This window comes from Lepisma saccharinum, chromosome 11 (assembly GCF_977018435.1).
Source record: "Lepisma saccharinum chromosome 11, izLepSacc3.1, whole genome shotgun sequence".
Lineage (NCBI taxonomy): Eukaryota > Metazoa > Arthropoda > Insecta > Zygentoma > Lepismatidae > Lepisma > Lepisma saccharinum.
In genome coordinates, this window is record NC_139239.1 from 1,027,643 (window position 1) to 1,044,707 (window position 17,065).

Sequence of the window (17,065 nt, forward strand, 5' to 3'; positions counted from 1 at the left end):
TCCCAGAATTCAATCAGAACATCAGAAAATAGAATTCAGAGTGAGGATCACTTGTTGACTTCAAATGTTGTAAGAAAAGTGGCCCTGGACCCACATGATGATAAGAGACGCATTTTATCATGTGACATACATACTTTACCTTGGGGGCATTGTGATTTGAAAAATGAAAATCAATGCCCAATTACAGAGCATGATTTGAAATAAACAAACATGCCTATGAACTTATTTGGGTTCAAAAAACAGGCTATTATGGATCTGCCAACACCACAACCCTTTCCTGATATGCTGTCTAAGCTGAGTGGCTTGTTAATTATTCATCTGAACAGCATACTTACAGATGTTGATGATGAAACAGGCAAAATATTGTACATATTTAACAATAATTTAAATCATTACCAATTACCTGTAGGTGGGCAATTGCAATTTATTACAACTCCTGAGGGTGAAGTCAAGATTTCAGTAGGGAGAAATATTTACAGAATTAAGCACTCAAACATGATTTCTGGCACTGTATATACTATTTCTGCTGGTGACTGCTTATATATTGAGGTCCCTGGATCTTATGACAAGCTTATACCCTTTTTTATAGAATTAAGAATCAGATATTCAATAATAAATAACCATTAAAACAAAAATGCCTAATGATATATTTGGCCATACAAGACATGAAGATCACAGTGATGAGATTCTGATGCTTGATGTCAAAGTCAAGAAATTAAGAAGTGATTTACAAGCTTTACAAACTACACTCAATGCCAGTCTTCAATTAGAAATTACAAATTTGCAATCGCAATGCATGGACCCTCTTCTTAAAATTGATTCCGAACTCAAGTTGTTGCTTCAGAAATATACTGATCTGGCAACATTAGATAATTTTCAAAGTTTAGAAGAAGCTGTAGCAGCTCTTCAAGCCAAATTTAAGACCCAGGCTAACAACTCCGAGCAATTGAAACAACAATTGGAAGAGCAGATAATTAATGTCCAGGCACAGCTCCAAACAATTGTCAAAAGCATAAAATCACAAGAAGATTTTGATCTAGTGATTTCCACTCTAAAAGAACAGATTCAATCCCTCCAGATACCTAATCTGGACCCTCTGAACAATGCCATAGCCGAGGTTAAAGAAAAAATTGAGACACTTGAAAATTTTATGAACAATTTGCCATCTTCTGATGCTTTGAATGCAATAACTCGGAGTGTTGCCAATATTAAGCTGCAACTTGAAACATATGAAGATTTTGGAAAAATTCAAAGTACCATAACCCATCTTGAGGGTACAATAGCAGCAGTGCAAAGTGATTTGACAAATGTACAAGAATCTCGCCTGCCCGGGATTGTAGATACACTTGTCAGTGTCCAGCAACAAATCACAAAGCTTGAAAACCTCAACACTGAATCTGAATTATCTCATTTTCATCACTTGATCGATGATATCCAAACAAAGCTTGAAATTTTACAACAATCAACACCCTGTATTACACACCAGATGAATTCAAAACACAGAGACCCATGTTTGTCATCAACACTTCAAAAAGAAAACAGGTTGTGGTGAATGACAGGACAAACATTAAAATTATCTGTGAATTCCATGAGCCATTACCTGATGACACTATATGTAGTGTTATTCTTATAGGTGAAAAATCATATGTTTATGACGTAAGAAATGAGAGAGTCACGGAGCAATTCTAGAGGGTCTCTGCATATTGCATTGTCTTAGTACTAGATATGCAAGATGAGCCTGGTGTCCAATTGAACTTAAACCGGAAGTAAACCGGAAGTGGACCGGAAGTGGACCGGAAGTAGACCGGAAGTGGACCGGAAGTGGACCGGAAGTGGACCGGAAGTAAATATGTGTGGGTGGGTGTGGGTGTATGTGGGTGTGTATGGGTGTAGGTGGCCTAGTTTTAAGTGTGGCCAAAAAAAATATCAAGAGGGGCATATTTTTGACAGGTTTATGGACAACAATCTCACAGAAGTGCCTTTTGTAAGTATAGACAAAACAATCTGAGGGAGCTCTTCCTTTCTCATGGAATCCATGAGGGCATTTTTACAAAAATCCTTGGGTTAGGCGGGTTCCACACTAGAGCAAAAAGCTCATATGCTCATGTTGAGCTTGTTTTAAGTATGGTCAAAGCTGCTGGAGAGGTGCTCTTCCTTTCTCGCGCTGTCCGTAGTATCAATACCACTACTTAATTGCTGCACTCTAACAATATCTACGTGAAATGCTGGCCAGTGTCCCTCACCACCACATAAAGCGGTTAGTTCGCAGCTCGAGGTTCAACAGTGCGCGTTAGAGCGATTATTGTGTTTCCCGCTCTAAGTTAAAAGTTTGGAGGTAAGTACCTTCTTGCCTTGTGCTTCTTATTGGTGGTATACAGAATTAAAATACATAGCATACAGTTTTGTAGCATATCAATCGGACTTTATTCTGGTATATGTATGTACATTGTTGGGTTGAGTTTTAATACACTTTTGGCTTTTGATTTTCGAACGTAACAGTGGCTCAAATATGGAATAGTAGTATTCAATATTTATACCGCATTTATGTAAAAAAATATTAAAGTAAAAACAATGGATTTGTTGTTCCGAAGACAGTACTTGAACCGCATGGGAGTCCTGCAATTAAGAAGAGGCAAGGAAGTAGGGGAAGGAAAGCAGGTACCTCTAATTACCTGACTTCATCACCATATAAGAATTCAATTGAAATATCCACTGCTGTTAAGAAACAGCCTGTTAAAAATAATGAAAAAAAAGGAAAACGCCATTACCAAAGGACTGCAAATCATCAGAATCGGACAGTGTCGGCGTATTCAGCGTTTCTCATCTCAGGATGTCAGATGGCAGCACACCAACTAGTGACGATGCTGAATGTTATTTACAAAAATTACCATAATGTTAAGTAGTCTAAACCTTATATTCTATTAAAGAACTGATAAAGGAAGAGGAGGGTAGTTTCTCACATAATTTGTTTTTAAAATGTGTCGTTGAATGGTTAACAATAATCTGGTAATCCATATTTATACCCCTTCCCCTAATAATATTCATGATAAAATAAAATGGTATTTAATATTATTATTATTAACTCTTTTTTTCTTGGAAGAAAGGTTTCGGTACTCTCCAAGTTAGTTTGATTGATTTGGTGCCTTAAGTCCACTTTATGCACAGTAAGACTAATCGGGACTGGACCTAGTTTAAAGTTGGATCCGAACCACAATGTGTCTCAACCGGGAATCGAACCCGGGACCTCTTGATTACTCCACGTTGGTTTGTTGTTATTATTATTTGTTTTTGTGTTCATCATAAGAAGTCCTCTAAATATTGTGGTATGTTCATAATCGTGCATCTATATATACACGCGCGCGCATGTACACACACACAGAGAGAAAGAGAGAGAGAGAGAGAAATAAACACACACTATTATTTCTTTCGTTAAAATAAAAATGTTCTTAATTTTATTTTCACCTACAAAGAGAAGTCGGTAGGGCTTACAGTTGCGTACCGCCAGAAATAGAAGCACCGATTATTATTATCATTGCATCCGAAGTAAATGTATAAACACAAGATCTATTTCGTCTGTCTGACTTACGAGCGACACATCCAAACGCACACTGGAAATCACAATGTTTAAAATCCCGCCACATCCTTCCGGAACACCACGCCAAATAGAGCGGAACCGCAGCGGAACGAAGAGAACTTTTCGCCTTCATAGCCTTCTCCAGCGGAAGAAATTCTTCTCGGCCGCTTCGCCTCCATGGCGACTTCCGCTCCGCTTCTCGTCTTTTCCGCTTCAAGGGGCGCTCAGCATTTGTCCAAGAGCCCTATCTGATTAAAATATTCACAAAAAATTTATTGTGATCCTCGTCATGGGTCTTCCCGTCATGGTCACGATGAAAAATTGTGGAGTCTTAATATTGACGACATTAGGCGCAGGGTAAACCTTTAAATTTGATGTCTAAATTTAAGAGTTCAGTATGAAGCTAGAATTTTAAAAAAATAACCTCTGAAAAGGTACAGGCAGGTCTACTTTAATACTTTTGGTAACTTCCTCACAACAAATTCATTTGGAGGGTTTCCCGGTTCTCAGAAACTAATAATTGAGAACAAACAAGGAAAGAAACAAGCCAAACATGAAACTAATTAATTATTCGCCTACGTCAAGCTTATTCAAGAAGTGCAAATTGCTTCAACGGTCAGTTTTTCGCGGCATGTCCAGGCAGTGCGTACATTCTATCACATTCAGTTTCGTGTACGAGAGCAAAATTATAGAATTATGAAGCTGTTTTACCCTGGATTCTAACCAATCGTATAAATTTTTGTATAATTTCAGTATTGGCAGCAGAATGAACTTTTGGAAAGAGGCTTCATTGATTGATTGTATGGTATGGTTTACTTTACTTGACTTTTCTACCACTTTTGGCTAATCGCGAAGATGAAGAAGAGTGATAGGGGCACTAATAAAGAAAACTCATGCTAGTGCCGGGATTCGAACTCTGGATCCCGGACGTAGTAGAGTGCCGTGCTAACAACTCCGCCACGGAAGTTGATAGAAAAGAAAACTTTGTGCTGGGTACAGTAACACGCTGTAAAGAATATTTTCATGTTTGTGTAAATTTATGATTTACATACTGATGGGAATTTTTTTTAAAAGTTCTCAAAACATTATTATAACATTATAACATTACAGAGGAAAATATATTTGGAATTCTAATGCATATAAAATGTCAGCATATCATTTAACACGTTCTGCTATAATAACAATCCTTATAAAAGAGAGATAAAGGTGGAATATATAGAGCCTCTTTATCATGATCAATGTCAACGACCTGTGTGAGAGAGAGAGAGAGAGAGAGAGAAAGAGAGAGAGAGAGAGCAAATGAAAAAAGGAGATAAAAGAAAATGTGGAAAAGGCGTAGGATAAAAGTAATCAAGTTAGGTGACCTAATTTGACCTTCCTTGTTCGTGCCCTTGTAGTCATGGGCATCGCCAGAAATTTTTGTACGGTGTCAAACAACAGATGAAACTTGAATAGTAGAAATAATAATAATGTTTATTATAAAATAACTATTTAAACTAATAAATCAAATTTAATTCCAAAATATTATGTTGTTGTTGTTATTATTATTATTATTATTATATCTTTAGGGAGACTTTTCTACCACGATCCAGCAAATGAGTGAATATCCAGCACAACTGTTTTTTTGTTACTTTTTTGTATTTACACAGTTAGTGCCAGAATACAGTTATGCTATTTCGTTATTAACTTTTAAACACCTCGTTCAAAGAAAAAAAGCTTTAAAAGTTAGGAGAAAAGTTTAGGCACAGCGTTTGTTGTGTGCCCTCTCACATAAAAGTCTAAGTTTCGGAATTTTGATAACTGTGAAACCATTTCTTCTTCGGTTTCAATGGCAGGAAAAAATATACCGGTTCCTTTACTTTCCCCCAATTTGTTTGATTTGTTCTTTTTTTTTTACTTTGTTAATCTGTTCGAATAAGAACTAACAACTTTATTTCGGTTATTAACAATAAGAGGAACAACGTTTCTGTCTTTTTGCGACTCGAAGCGAACGATGGCAATTTCCAACCCGGGGGGGGGGGGGGGGGTGGAGGGGACGTAGTTGAACCTGTTCAACCCTCCCTCCCGACTCCTATGCTTGGAGTTCAAAATATTGCTTTTTTTCAAAGCGTGAAGAATATTATTTGAATTCCTGCTTGATATTCCAGTGCCTTTGCAAAGGAATTCAATTAGACTCGAAAGCCGATATAAGCGAAGACACCAAGTGCATTTCTCCAGTTCACTGTTGCGAGTAGATTTGCCTTATGGGGTTGTCTCGAAGGCACGTGCTGCAAATATTGAACGGAGCGGATCCATTTCGTATTCCGGCCAGCCGTAAAGGCAGATCTTCCATAACAGATATTTCCATTGGGTCATTACAGCTGTTGCTGTCATTATGTTTTAAAACAAAACTTTTCGACTGACCTACTTAGGTTCTTTTAATGGTAAAAACAAAAGGAAGTAAATCCCACGTAATCGCAAGCGAACATTATTCTGTCTGAATTGTTTTCAGTTTTCTGAAGAAGTCGAAGTATGTCGGCGGGAGGGGGTGGGGTAGTATTTCGCATCCATACTGTTCCACCATCTCTATTATCGTTCAGAAAACACCCAGCTTGGCGTTATCTTGCAAAATGTCAACATCTGCAGGGAACATATTCGCTTTCCTTTGCAAATCATCGTTCGTATGACCTTCTGTAGTGAAAGGCCGTTCCAATGGTCTCTTAGGCACTTCATTCTTGACATTGACACCCCCCCCCCCCACACACACACACATCATTGGTGGTCTCATTTCTTCGGAGGAAATATGTTCATATTCGCAGAGAGGGACCTGCGATTTCAGTTCTGTTATAAAATCTCTCATTTCAAAATTATGGCACTCCACTATCCCCCAAACTTCAACCAAAAACATTACGTTACGTTTAGTTTATGTTTTGTAATAAAATAAATTTCTGATTTGGTCAGCATATTTACTTTTTCAATATCATGGAAACAAGGCTTAATGGTGTTATAAAAACATTATGTATTTCGGTGCTGATTATTTTCCTAAGTGTCAATTTTAATATAGGATCACTGATCGCTAGTCAAGATCTAACTTCACCGATTTTCTTCTTCCATTTCCAAGCCAAAGCTTATCGGAACATGGCAACTTAGCCAACAAGCATTGTAGATTAAAAGATTATTAGCTAACGCAAAAATCTAAGATATTTCGTCATCAGCCTGCATCACTTTTTGATTGATTGATTGATTGACTTGGTATATTTTACTTCAATTTTTCTTCCACTTTTCGCTAATTTGCGAAGATGGGGATGAGTGATGATATGAAGAAATTGATGTCTAACCCGGGACACTTGGCGTCGTAGCGCGATGTGCTAACCACTACGCCACGGGGCCTGGCTGCACCACTTTTGAAATGGCGTTCGTACATAATACATATTTCTGGATAATTCGAGATACAAACCACTGAAAGCGAGTATGTGACATATTATGTTGATGCATAAGTTCCTAGCATTTGTGTTTGGTATGGCAACACTGCGGTGTTAGGCGTTAGTTTATCGTTTAATGTTCATCAATTGGAGTGGTATTGTTGTGCTTGTGAATACGCATTGAATTTTACAGATTTGAAAAAAAGACTGGGTTACTTATGGGCTTAAGAACAATAAGTGTTCAGTGGGGGAAAAAAATTCCAACATGTTCTTCTGTGTGAGTTTAACATAGGGGCAAAGGCAGCGGGGAGAATGCCAACGGGGAAAGCAGGTAAGAAAATAGTTTTGTCATTACTAGACCTCACATTTAGGCTTTTAACCTGTTTTTTCCTGTTATGTCAGCGTTTCATTAAAAACAAAACAAATGACTAAGTTCTATAGTGCCTAAAATAACCTATTTTGCTTCTTAACAATTACTTCGGAAGTCGGAACATATAAATATCGATTTTACTGTATTTGTATATCTTGTTTTACGCCACTTTATATTAATCGTAACAATTAGAATGAATGATGATTACATGAAATTTATAAAAACTCCGAAAGTGACACCCATTCCATTCCTAGTACAAAACTGGCTCCTCCTGACTGCAGATATGCTGAGTCGATCAATTAATGTGTTCTAGTAACGAGGAGACGTGTAAAATACGAAGATCATAAAACAGAAACTATAAAAAATATTGTGCTGGAAAATAATTATACAATAAGGAATAACCAATGTTTTAAGCTCTGGAAGTCCTAGAAGTATCACGAGATTAGAGAGAGAGAGAGAATTGATAGAAACGACATAATACGACTTTACATTAATTAATTTAGCCTAGCACTTCCAGTTCATGGTACTGGATCTCATTCACGAAATGTTACAGTTCGATTTGGTTATGGTGTGAGTGTTTCATTGGATTTGGTATTTGAGTAATATTCTATAATCATCCTTCTCTCGCTTCTTCGTGATTACCTTCGATCAGTGGCGGCGTGGAGGGCAGTTGCAACCCCTCCCCCCTCCTTATTGCTCCCGCACTATGGCCTCTTAATGCTAAGTCTTGTCTAACCCATCCCCCTTTGTTTTGGCACCTAATCGCCATTAGTGCCTTTGATAAGTAGAAAACTGAAGATAACGCTACGAAATGACCAAGTTCTGTATTTAGTATTATGTTAATTTTTTTTCAGTTTCTTCTTTTAGTTTGTGACATTTGAGGATAAATTTATTTATATATTATGTAGGATATAGGTAAAAGAGTTGTAATTTCAAATTTTCCGTTTATCGCACTAAAAATACTGTTTTAAATATATAAATAGAACATTGGTCTCAAATCAAAGATTAAATACAGAAATTGCTCTTTTCCAGGCAAACGTTTCGTATCGTATCCCCACGAACTTCTTCCTGTTCTGTATGCAACCAAAATTGCATCCATTTTCTCAAGATATGACTCGGGAGGTCTGAGGTACCCTGGGAAATTCAGAGACAGACTTGGACTGAAATTTCCATCATTCCAGAATGAGATAAAGTTTTCTCATAAGCTGACGCTAGAAGCAGCAGACAGATAAACGGATTCAACAAATATTTAAACGAAAGCAGGAAGTTGGTCTTTTCACCTCTTTCTTCCGGATTTCCGGGTATCGATTCTCTGCGGAGCTTCCAGTTTTGGTGTATATTTGACAGCTCCCTCTACTTTACGTTGTTCAAGAAGATATGTGGACCTATATAATACACAATGCCTCTTTATAAAATTCGCACCTCTCCAGTTACTTTTGAATAAGCCTACGTCAAATGAAGGTTTAAAGATCATAATGCCATTTTGAAAGTTTCATAAATGCAATTCAAACATTTCATCAATATTAATATGCTTATCCAATATGACTTATAACGATTACATTAGCAAAAATCTAAACTTGAATTCTATACGGCAATATGTTATATCCAAGATCTAAAGCAGTTGTTCACAAAGTGTGCGCCGCGAAATGTTCCAATATTTTCACTGAAATGACAATTCACGGTACTTGTTAGTCTACACAGTAGCGTACGCAGGATTTCATCAAGGGGGGTGTTATTTCGAAAACTTTCTACAAATTCACATTACCATTGTTTTATTATACTTTAATTAATTAATAATAATAATAAATTAATAATTCTTATAATTAATTAATTAGTTTAATTACTACTAATAATTACTACTAATTCAGCTGCTATTTATGAAAGAAATAGAACAAAATTACATTTCTTTTGTTTCAAAATAATTGTCTAGTCAACGGTTATTTGTATATGATAAGTGAGACATTTTAAGTGTGAAGAAAATCCATAAAAACAAGCAAATATATTAAATTTATTGAAATAATCGAATAATGAAACTCATTCAAGGAGCCGCGCTGGTCTAGTCTGACAACTTCGTGGGATATTCGGGTTCGATTCCCGGAATTGGTTGGAATTTATCCAGCCTTGTCTCCGCACCCAGCCTCATAGCAATGGGTACCTGAGAGCAACCTTGGGGGATGAAGGCTGCCGGAGCATGGTGCTGATCACATCACCTGCAAAATAGTTCGAGATCGAGAATCTTTGGGGCCCACCACACCACTATGTGTGCCTTCATGGCACGGTGCTATATGCACGGGGGAATTTACATTACCTTTACCTATGGAACTCACCCAGGATGATGATGAAGCGCGAGAATACATGTTGCTAAATTCCACTGAGTCTATGTTTTCGTTGAAAAGTAAATTTATAGACATTCCAACACATTTATCACTTCTAGGTGATTCACAAAGGACTTCTTCAACATTATTTAATGATTTGGATGTAGACTCAGCATCACTTGAGAGTTCACAAGGGGATGTGAAATCAGTACCGGGAAGAACGTTTGCAATAAGGACGAAGCAAGGAATTTTCACAATTCTCGCGAGAGTCACTGCGCGACTTTTTGCAAAAAAAATTGCAAAATTGAACTTTGCGGCCGCTTAGATTGTGTTTTTCTTCATGCTACATGGGAATAATAATTTAAATTATTATTATTATTATTATTATTATTATTATTATTATTATTATTATTATTACTGTCGCAGATCTTTGACTGTGATAAATTAGCCATTTTTAATTTTTTCTACAGCATTTTCCAGAATATTTCAAAAGCTCAAGGGGGGGGTTTAAACCCGGTAACCCCCCCTTGCGTACGCCACTGAGTCTACACATGCTTTAAGTACTTTTTACATACAAAATGTTTCTGTATTTGAAATATGTGTTTAGTTTTTAACTTAAGGCAAGGAACCTAACCACATTAACTGAGCGTTGCAAGTGTTTGATAGGTCTACATTCTGACTTGAACGCCGCGGGAAAATCTTGAAACACTAAGGACACCGTGAAACATAAAGGTTTGGGAACCACTGATCTAAAGAATTATTTTGCAATTACTAGACTCTGTATAGATAGTTCATACGTATAAAACATTTTGGGAGAGGTAAAAGCCAAGTGTCTCACATGTAATAATAAATAATAAAGCTTAAATTGATAAGTTAATAATGTTAATTCATACATTAAAAATATAATATTAAAATAGGTCAAGCAATAATAATTGCTATTGTTATGACTTGAGCATGTAAAAATATGATGTAAGAATATATAACACCATGTATTCATTACATAGTTTTCGCCTTAGTTCTAGTCTTATGTGCATAAATCAAATTTGTCATCTTTTGAAATGGCTTTTATTGAATACCAGAAAGGCTGTTAGGCCTAGCTGATGAATAAATGTAAAGTCCCCAAACATTATTTTATACCTACATTGCTAGTAGTAGTGGTGGTACACATAAATTTTCGTGGGCGCTTTCAACGCAAAGTCGTAATATCACAATCTAACCTTTATTATATAAGAGTAAACTATTATTTTGCTTATTTCCTTTGGATTTCGTAAGTATTTCGTGCGGTTCCCATGCCGGGATTCGAACCCACGAGTCCTAGCGTCGTAGCGCGATGTGCTAACCACTGCGCAACGGGGGCCGGCTATCTGAGCACGAGTTTACACAATATATTTATACAATTACATTAAAATTGCTGTCCATTATTTCTTACTAGAGCAGTGCATTTGACACTGTCGCATATTACAGAGTACTGAAACTCTCCCGCAGAACAAAGACCCATTAATATTTCATCTACCCTTTGTCATGTCCCGAGGATCGCATCGCTGCGTTTCAACAAGTGAATATATTGACAGGAGGCGCCTATTCCTTGTGTGTTTATGCTATTCTATGCTTCATTAGGAAAAGGGATGGGGGCTCTGTAAACCCATGTGAACGATATGTGCTGAAATCGGAAACGAAACCAGACCCAGGATTCTCTGCAAAGAGCTCAATCTACCTTCGAAAACGTCCTGTGGTTTAGTCAAGCAAAGTGTTTTGATCCGAGTCCCGAAAAATAATCTTCATATTGAGAACATTTCACGGAAGGCTGTCTAGTTTCATCAATGGATGATATTCAACTTGACATCATCACGCAGTGCACTTTGGGATGAAGCAGCATGAAGTCGGGCAAACAGATTCGCACGTGTTAAGGAAATCATTTTAGAAGCTTTCTTACAGCGAGAAATTTGCTATACTTTATACGTAAAATTTCCTCATATGAACATGATAATCATACCTTGAATCACTTCAGAAAGACCACTTGCACAATGCTTACCCGGCATGTTTTCAGCGCAGGATCTGATCTGTTCGCCCAAAATATTGCGGTGGAGCGTGATTTCGTGCAATGAATTGTGGGAGAAGTTGTTCGCTGAATATCATGCACTAATGTGGCCAGATAATAATTTATTGTTGGTACGATAAATGATAAACAGCGCACCCCAGGTTTGCCACGTACACGCGTTCGGCTCCATTGGACAGCACAGGTATCGTTACCTTCTTTAATCGGACACTGTTCTTGGCTAAGGTAACACATAGACCGTTGCCAGCGATACAGGTAGGAATCTTCCGTCCTTAATACTTGAACGGCTTGTTCTATTTATTGATTAATAGATACTCGAAATTGTTGCTGCTTTCACGATCACAAATCTTTGTTTTGATATCACCAGCTTTATGTGATACCGCTATTCCAAGCTGTAGTGTTGCGTAGGATATCTTGAAGTTGCTGCTGCCTGCGAAAAGACCAAAATGCTTGTTAGCGGTGAGAAAAAGGTACCCGAGTGAAACCACAGGTCGCCTTAGTACAGACTCGGCTGGTGATTATCAGTCGAAAGGTCCTGGTTGGGTTTAGGTGAAAACCTCGTTCCCCTTCCAGGTTTCCGAAGAGATCCTCAAACAGCGATGTTTTCAACCAACGAGTAAAAACCCAGTTGTCGGGTTAGTTTGGGTGGAGACCACACGAGTAAAAACCCAGCATGTCTCGATATATGTATAATTTTTTTCGCTTTTATAGCGAAAGTTTGTTGATTTTATTGCCATTTGACTTTCAGCTGTTTGAGGTAACTAAGGAAGAATTTAGCTCAGTCATTCTGACTATTCATAATTTATAAGTAATATATCAATATTATCCGTCCTCCTCCGTAGTCGAGTGGGTTAAGGCGTTCACTCGTCTTGAGATCGTTCGCTGCGGGATGGCGTAAGTTCGAATTCGGCTCTGGTCGGAATTTATTCGGCCTACGTATAGGGCCGGTGGCAACCCACCATCGTGAGGAAATTGGGAAGCTCCGAGTGAGTGAGCGTAACCCGATCGAGAAGACCTGCAATGGCTGGGGGCTCGTCGGGCTGATCCCCCGACACTCCAATACTGGTCTAAGATCTCCACGCTACAACAGGTGACGGAGGAACAGTGTGGGAGGGAGACCAGCAGTCGGTAGGTAAGCCAAGGCCCTCATCGGGCTGTAGAACTATGGGTTATTATTATATCAATATTATCCTTTGAATTTTATTAATCCTTTAAACTCATAATTTTATTTAATATTGGCAGTGTTATTTGTTCTGCTAAAATATAATTTCCATGTTTTCATACTGATCTCCATAATGTTGAAATTTGGAAAGCGACCGTAATAGAGGAGCGTCCTGAACATATATACTAGATAAATCGGCGTTCTTATAGGTGAATCCTCATAACTATAAAAGTAACTCTCTAGAGGGGTACCTGTCGGGTTGTAACAGCAGAACATTCACTGCACAGGGAATCTGACAGCATTAACATATAGGTCAGAAGGTTTATCCTAAAATCGCTCCCGTCCAGAGATATTTTGTCGTCCACGGCCCGTTATGTGCAAACATGGCTTAGGACCGTTCTGTTGCTCGAGATCTTTTAAAGGGCAAACAAATAATATCATTGAGCTATTCAAGCCGTTAGAGGGAAAATTCCTTTCATCTCGCCATCTAAATTCATCCTATCTGTGTTGCCTGCCCCTCCTTTCGCTATGAAGCTGTCTCAAGAGCTCCTCTTAGTGGGTGGAAGTTCTCACGTGGCGGCTGCCAAGGTCTTCCAGCAGACAACCGAGTGGCGGGAGCGGTACTAGCCCCGTCTAGGTTTGCTGCACTTTTTTCTCTCTGCGCTCACTCGTCTAGTTGATTATACGGTGCAACACCGACTAGTCTACTTCGTTGAATTGGTGTCAGATAGTGTATTTGGTGTCTGCACCGTTTGCACTACGTTCTGGAGTGGTGTAGCGTGTGGTATTTGTTCAAGTGGCGCGTGCTAACTAATCAAATAAACGTTTAAAGCAGCAACAGGCATTTGTCGAATCTTCTGAACTTGAACACCGCTATTCATCTGCTTAGTTGAACGTCATTTCCTTGCACCAATTGGGCCTCCCCGATGGCGGAGCGGTAGCGTCGTTGCCTTGTAATCAAGGGGCCCCGGGTTCGATACCCGGTGGAGGCACATAGTGGTTCGGATCCCACTTTAAACTGTAGGACCATTCCCGATTAACCTTACTGTGCATAAGGTGGACTTAAAACACCAAATCAAACCAAACCAACCCTTGCACCAATCTGACAACGGGATATGCCTGCACTGCACCTAGTGTCAAAAAGTGCAGATAATTAGATAGGCCCACTATAAATCTTCTAAGCTATAGAAGCTAGGAAGTCCCTAGTGTATACGCATGCAAAATTAGCCACATAGCAAATACAGCGGAGTGGTTGCATACGATATTCCATTAAATATTTCAAAGTGAAAAGAATCCCTTTTCTTATTCGTACATGTAGTTTTCAAACCATTTGCTTGCCTACAATTGTAGGTAAGTGTTTTACTTTAATATCAAGAGAATTCTCGAGAGGTTTCCTTTCTAATTTTGGTTATATTACGTTGCTTTTCTGCCTCGTTAAACTAATAGCAAGAAAGTAGCATAGTCCTCATATTCAATAACGGGACACGATTCCTGATGGGGATATTCTTCCTTTCGTGTCCAACTTTAGGTCTGATCCTCATTAGCTTTTATCCAGATAAAATTTTCTGAAGAAAAGCTTTACCAAAACTTCGGCAAGCGAAATCGAATTCGATACCTTCAACGCGGTTGGCTCATTCTGACAAAATTTTTGCATTAATATCTGTAATTTGATATGTGAGCGAGTGTGTTTGCCAACCGGGCCCGCATTTAAATTTGCAGCATCCCAAAGGAAGAGGCATCTGAAATTGTTCCGGAGCGGCCAGAGACGCATCCCCGAGGGACATAATATGCAATTTCCTGAATCTTCTGCAGCAAAATTCGAGGCACCACAGGAACATTCACTTTTTGTCCCTATTTCTCTGCGGTACTCGGAGACAATCACCAAGAGGTCCTTTGTTCGTGAGCGGGCACAGGGGGGATCAGGTATCAAAGCATGGTTCCACCGCGCACGCGCCGAGGCAACGAAAGGTAAGGAGCAGGGATCTCTCACTCCTCCTCGCTTCCACACGCAAGTTCTTTGGGCTATGAAAGGTGGAAGGGGTTGACCTTACAGAGGAAGAGGACGAAGCCGCTCAATTTTTGAGGACGGAATTCCGCATCTTCGCATTGATCTCCGAATGTCGTCTGGAGGGAATGCGTTTTGAATGGAAAGATCAATTCCAGAGAACGCCAGTCTCACAATACCAGTTCCTCCAGTCGCATCTTCGGAACTTTTGATGAGTGCTGCTTCGTCTTTTAAAATGAAAACAAGAAAAGCGTAAACAAAAACGAAGAGAGAACTAGGTGGAGAATATTCTCAAAAGGAGCAAAAACGACAACACAGAAATATTAGAATGGAATGCAATTTCTCTTATGGAAAAGGACATCCTGTCAAGCTCTTGTGGAGCAGTGAACCGAAATTAATTGATGCGACTAAATAGAGCTATGCATTCCTATTGCAACTGTGATTATTTTGAGCTCCTTAATTTGAAGCCAGAGTATAAAATGATACCTTTGAAAGTCTTGGCTTCCATCAAAGATCCTTACATCTTCACATTCCATTCCAACTGCTTCGTCCCGTTTACTTTATCGAGAGAGCATTTAATTTTTTTCCCTTGCTCTCTTCTTGTGGTCCAATAAACCTTGTGCAAGAATAATAAACATCGCAGAAGCAGTAAGGAAACTTAAGCTTCGTAAATAATTCATTTGGTATACGCAAAGCGATCCTAACTCCACACTCCCTTTACGCCTTCATGGCGTGGTGTAAAGCACAGGGGAGCACTTTATGTTTTTTCATAGACAAATGGATTATGAACCTACAGAGTTTTCCAGAGAATTCTCTGGCTTGAATCTAATCAATATATTGACACGGTCGTGCCAGGTTCAACCATAGGATATTAATAGCAATACGAATATATTTATCTCAATACAAATTGAGAATGAGCAACATGAGACTGTATATTGGTATACACATGATACCTCCCAGGGCACGGGAAAATATTAAGATTTGCAGTAAAAGAACAAAACTCTAGACTTACGTTTTAACATATAGATTCAGAATCTATTTATCTTGATTATGCAATTAAGAACAAAATTGTACATTATAACGAAACGCACTAAAAGTCACAGTAACAGCAGCACAAAAATTATCACATGCACTTCCATCAACTTCCAGCAACAAGATTCATATCTATCAGGCGGGATGATGTACTTCAACAGTCTGTTCATACGTCCGGGAAGGACATGTCAATATTTTAATGCCTTTATGAACACGATATGCACCGCATTATATCATGCCATCTTTTGAAGTATAGGATGGGTGTTGTAAGCAATGTTAATTAAATGAAACGTTCAGATACAAGTACAAATGTTAAGTCTATGACAGTGGTATCCTTGTTGACAGGGGTGTCAGTATTGAAGCATAATTGAGAGTTATCTCTAAAATTTGATCACGTATTATCTCTACTTTCCACAATTTGTTGGAAGTTCATTACAAACTTTACTTACTAAAACATAGATATTTTGCATTCTAGAATTCTATAAAAGTTTTAGGCCGAAAATTACTGTAGTATTTGTTAGAAAACAATGAGAGTCGACGGTTGCCGTGAATCCCTTGTATACATAGCACACCACGTAATATCCAGATAGTGTAGCTTTTTCATCATAATTCATGTACGAAACCAAGTTGACCAAGTTATATATGCAATGTCGTACAATATGTATACATTGTTGACTTTGCCCAACCTGATCAAATACTAGTTTCAGCTTTCCGTAGTTACATTCTAGAAACCGATATTCAATGCGAAATTTCCGATGAAATTATGACAGAGCTTTCAACTTACCTGTGTGGATCTTTGGGGTTTGGTACGAACTTGATGCATTCTCGCTTCTGGAAGTTTGCTTCAATCCAACTACGCGCAACCTGCAATGAGAAGATATACAAAGTTAAAAGGATATCGTCGCCAAAGACTTTGCATTGAACATATTTTTTCTGCAGGAATGGTGACCACAATGTAGCACGAAGATAAATTGGAAAAAGGACAATGTTAAAAGTCAAAATGTCTAAGTGGTTTGAATCGCAAATAATATGTAAAAACGAACTACAGATGTGTGCCTGATAGGTAATACTAGGATCTAAGCTTCGGCTACATCGTCCATTCATACTCTAATAATTACTAATATACTCGTACATCGTATAAGACAATTGA

The 17,065-nt window shown here is 38.4% G+C and overlaps 1 protein-coding gene across 2 annotated transcripts in view; it reads right to left on the minus strand.

The window, feature by feature from the left end:
* The window catches only part of Trpm (transient receptor potential cation channel, subfamily M), a 587,782-nt gene that overhangs the window by 439,239 nt on the left and 131,478 nt on the right, over positions 1–17,065 (minus strand). For both annotated transcript variants that reach the window (XM_083130635.1, XM_083130634.1), the window contains exon 3: positions 16,700–16,779. In XM_083130635.1, the coding sequence (XP_082986761.1) occupies positions 16,700–16,779 (80 nt within the window). The remainder of the gene's footprint in view (positions 1–16,699; positions 16,780–17,065) is intronic.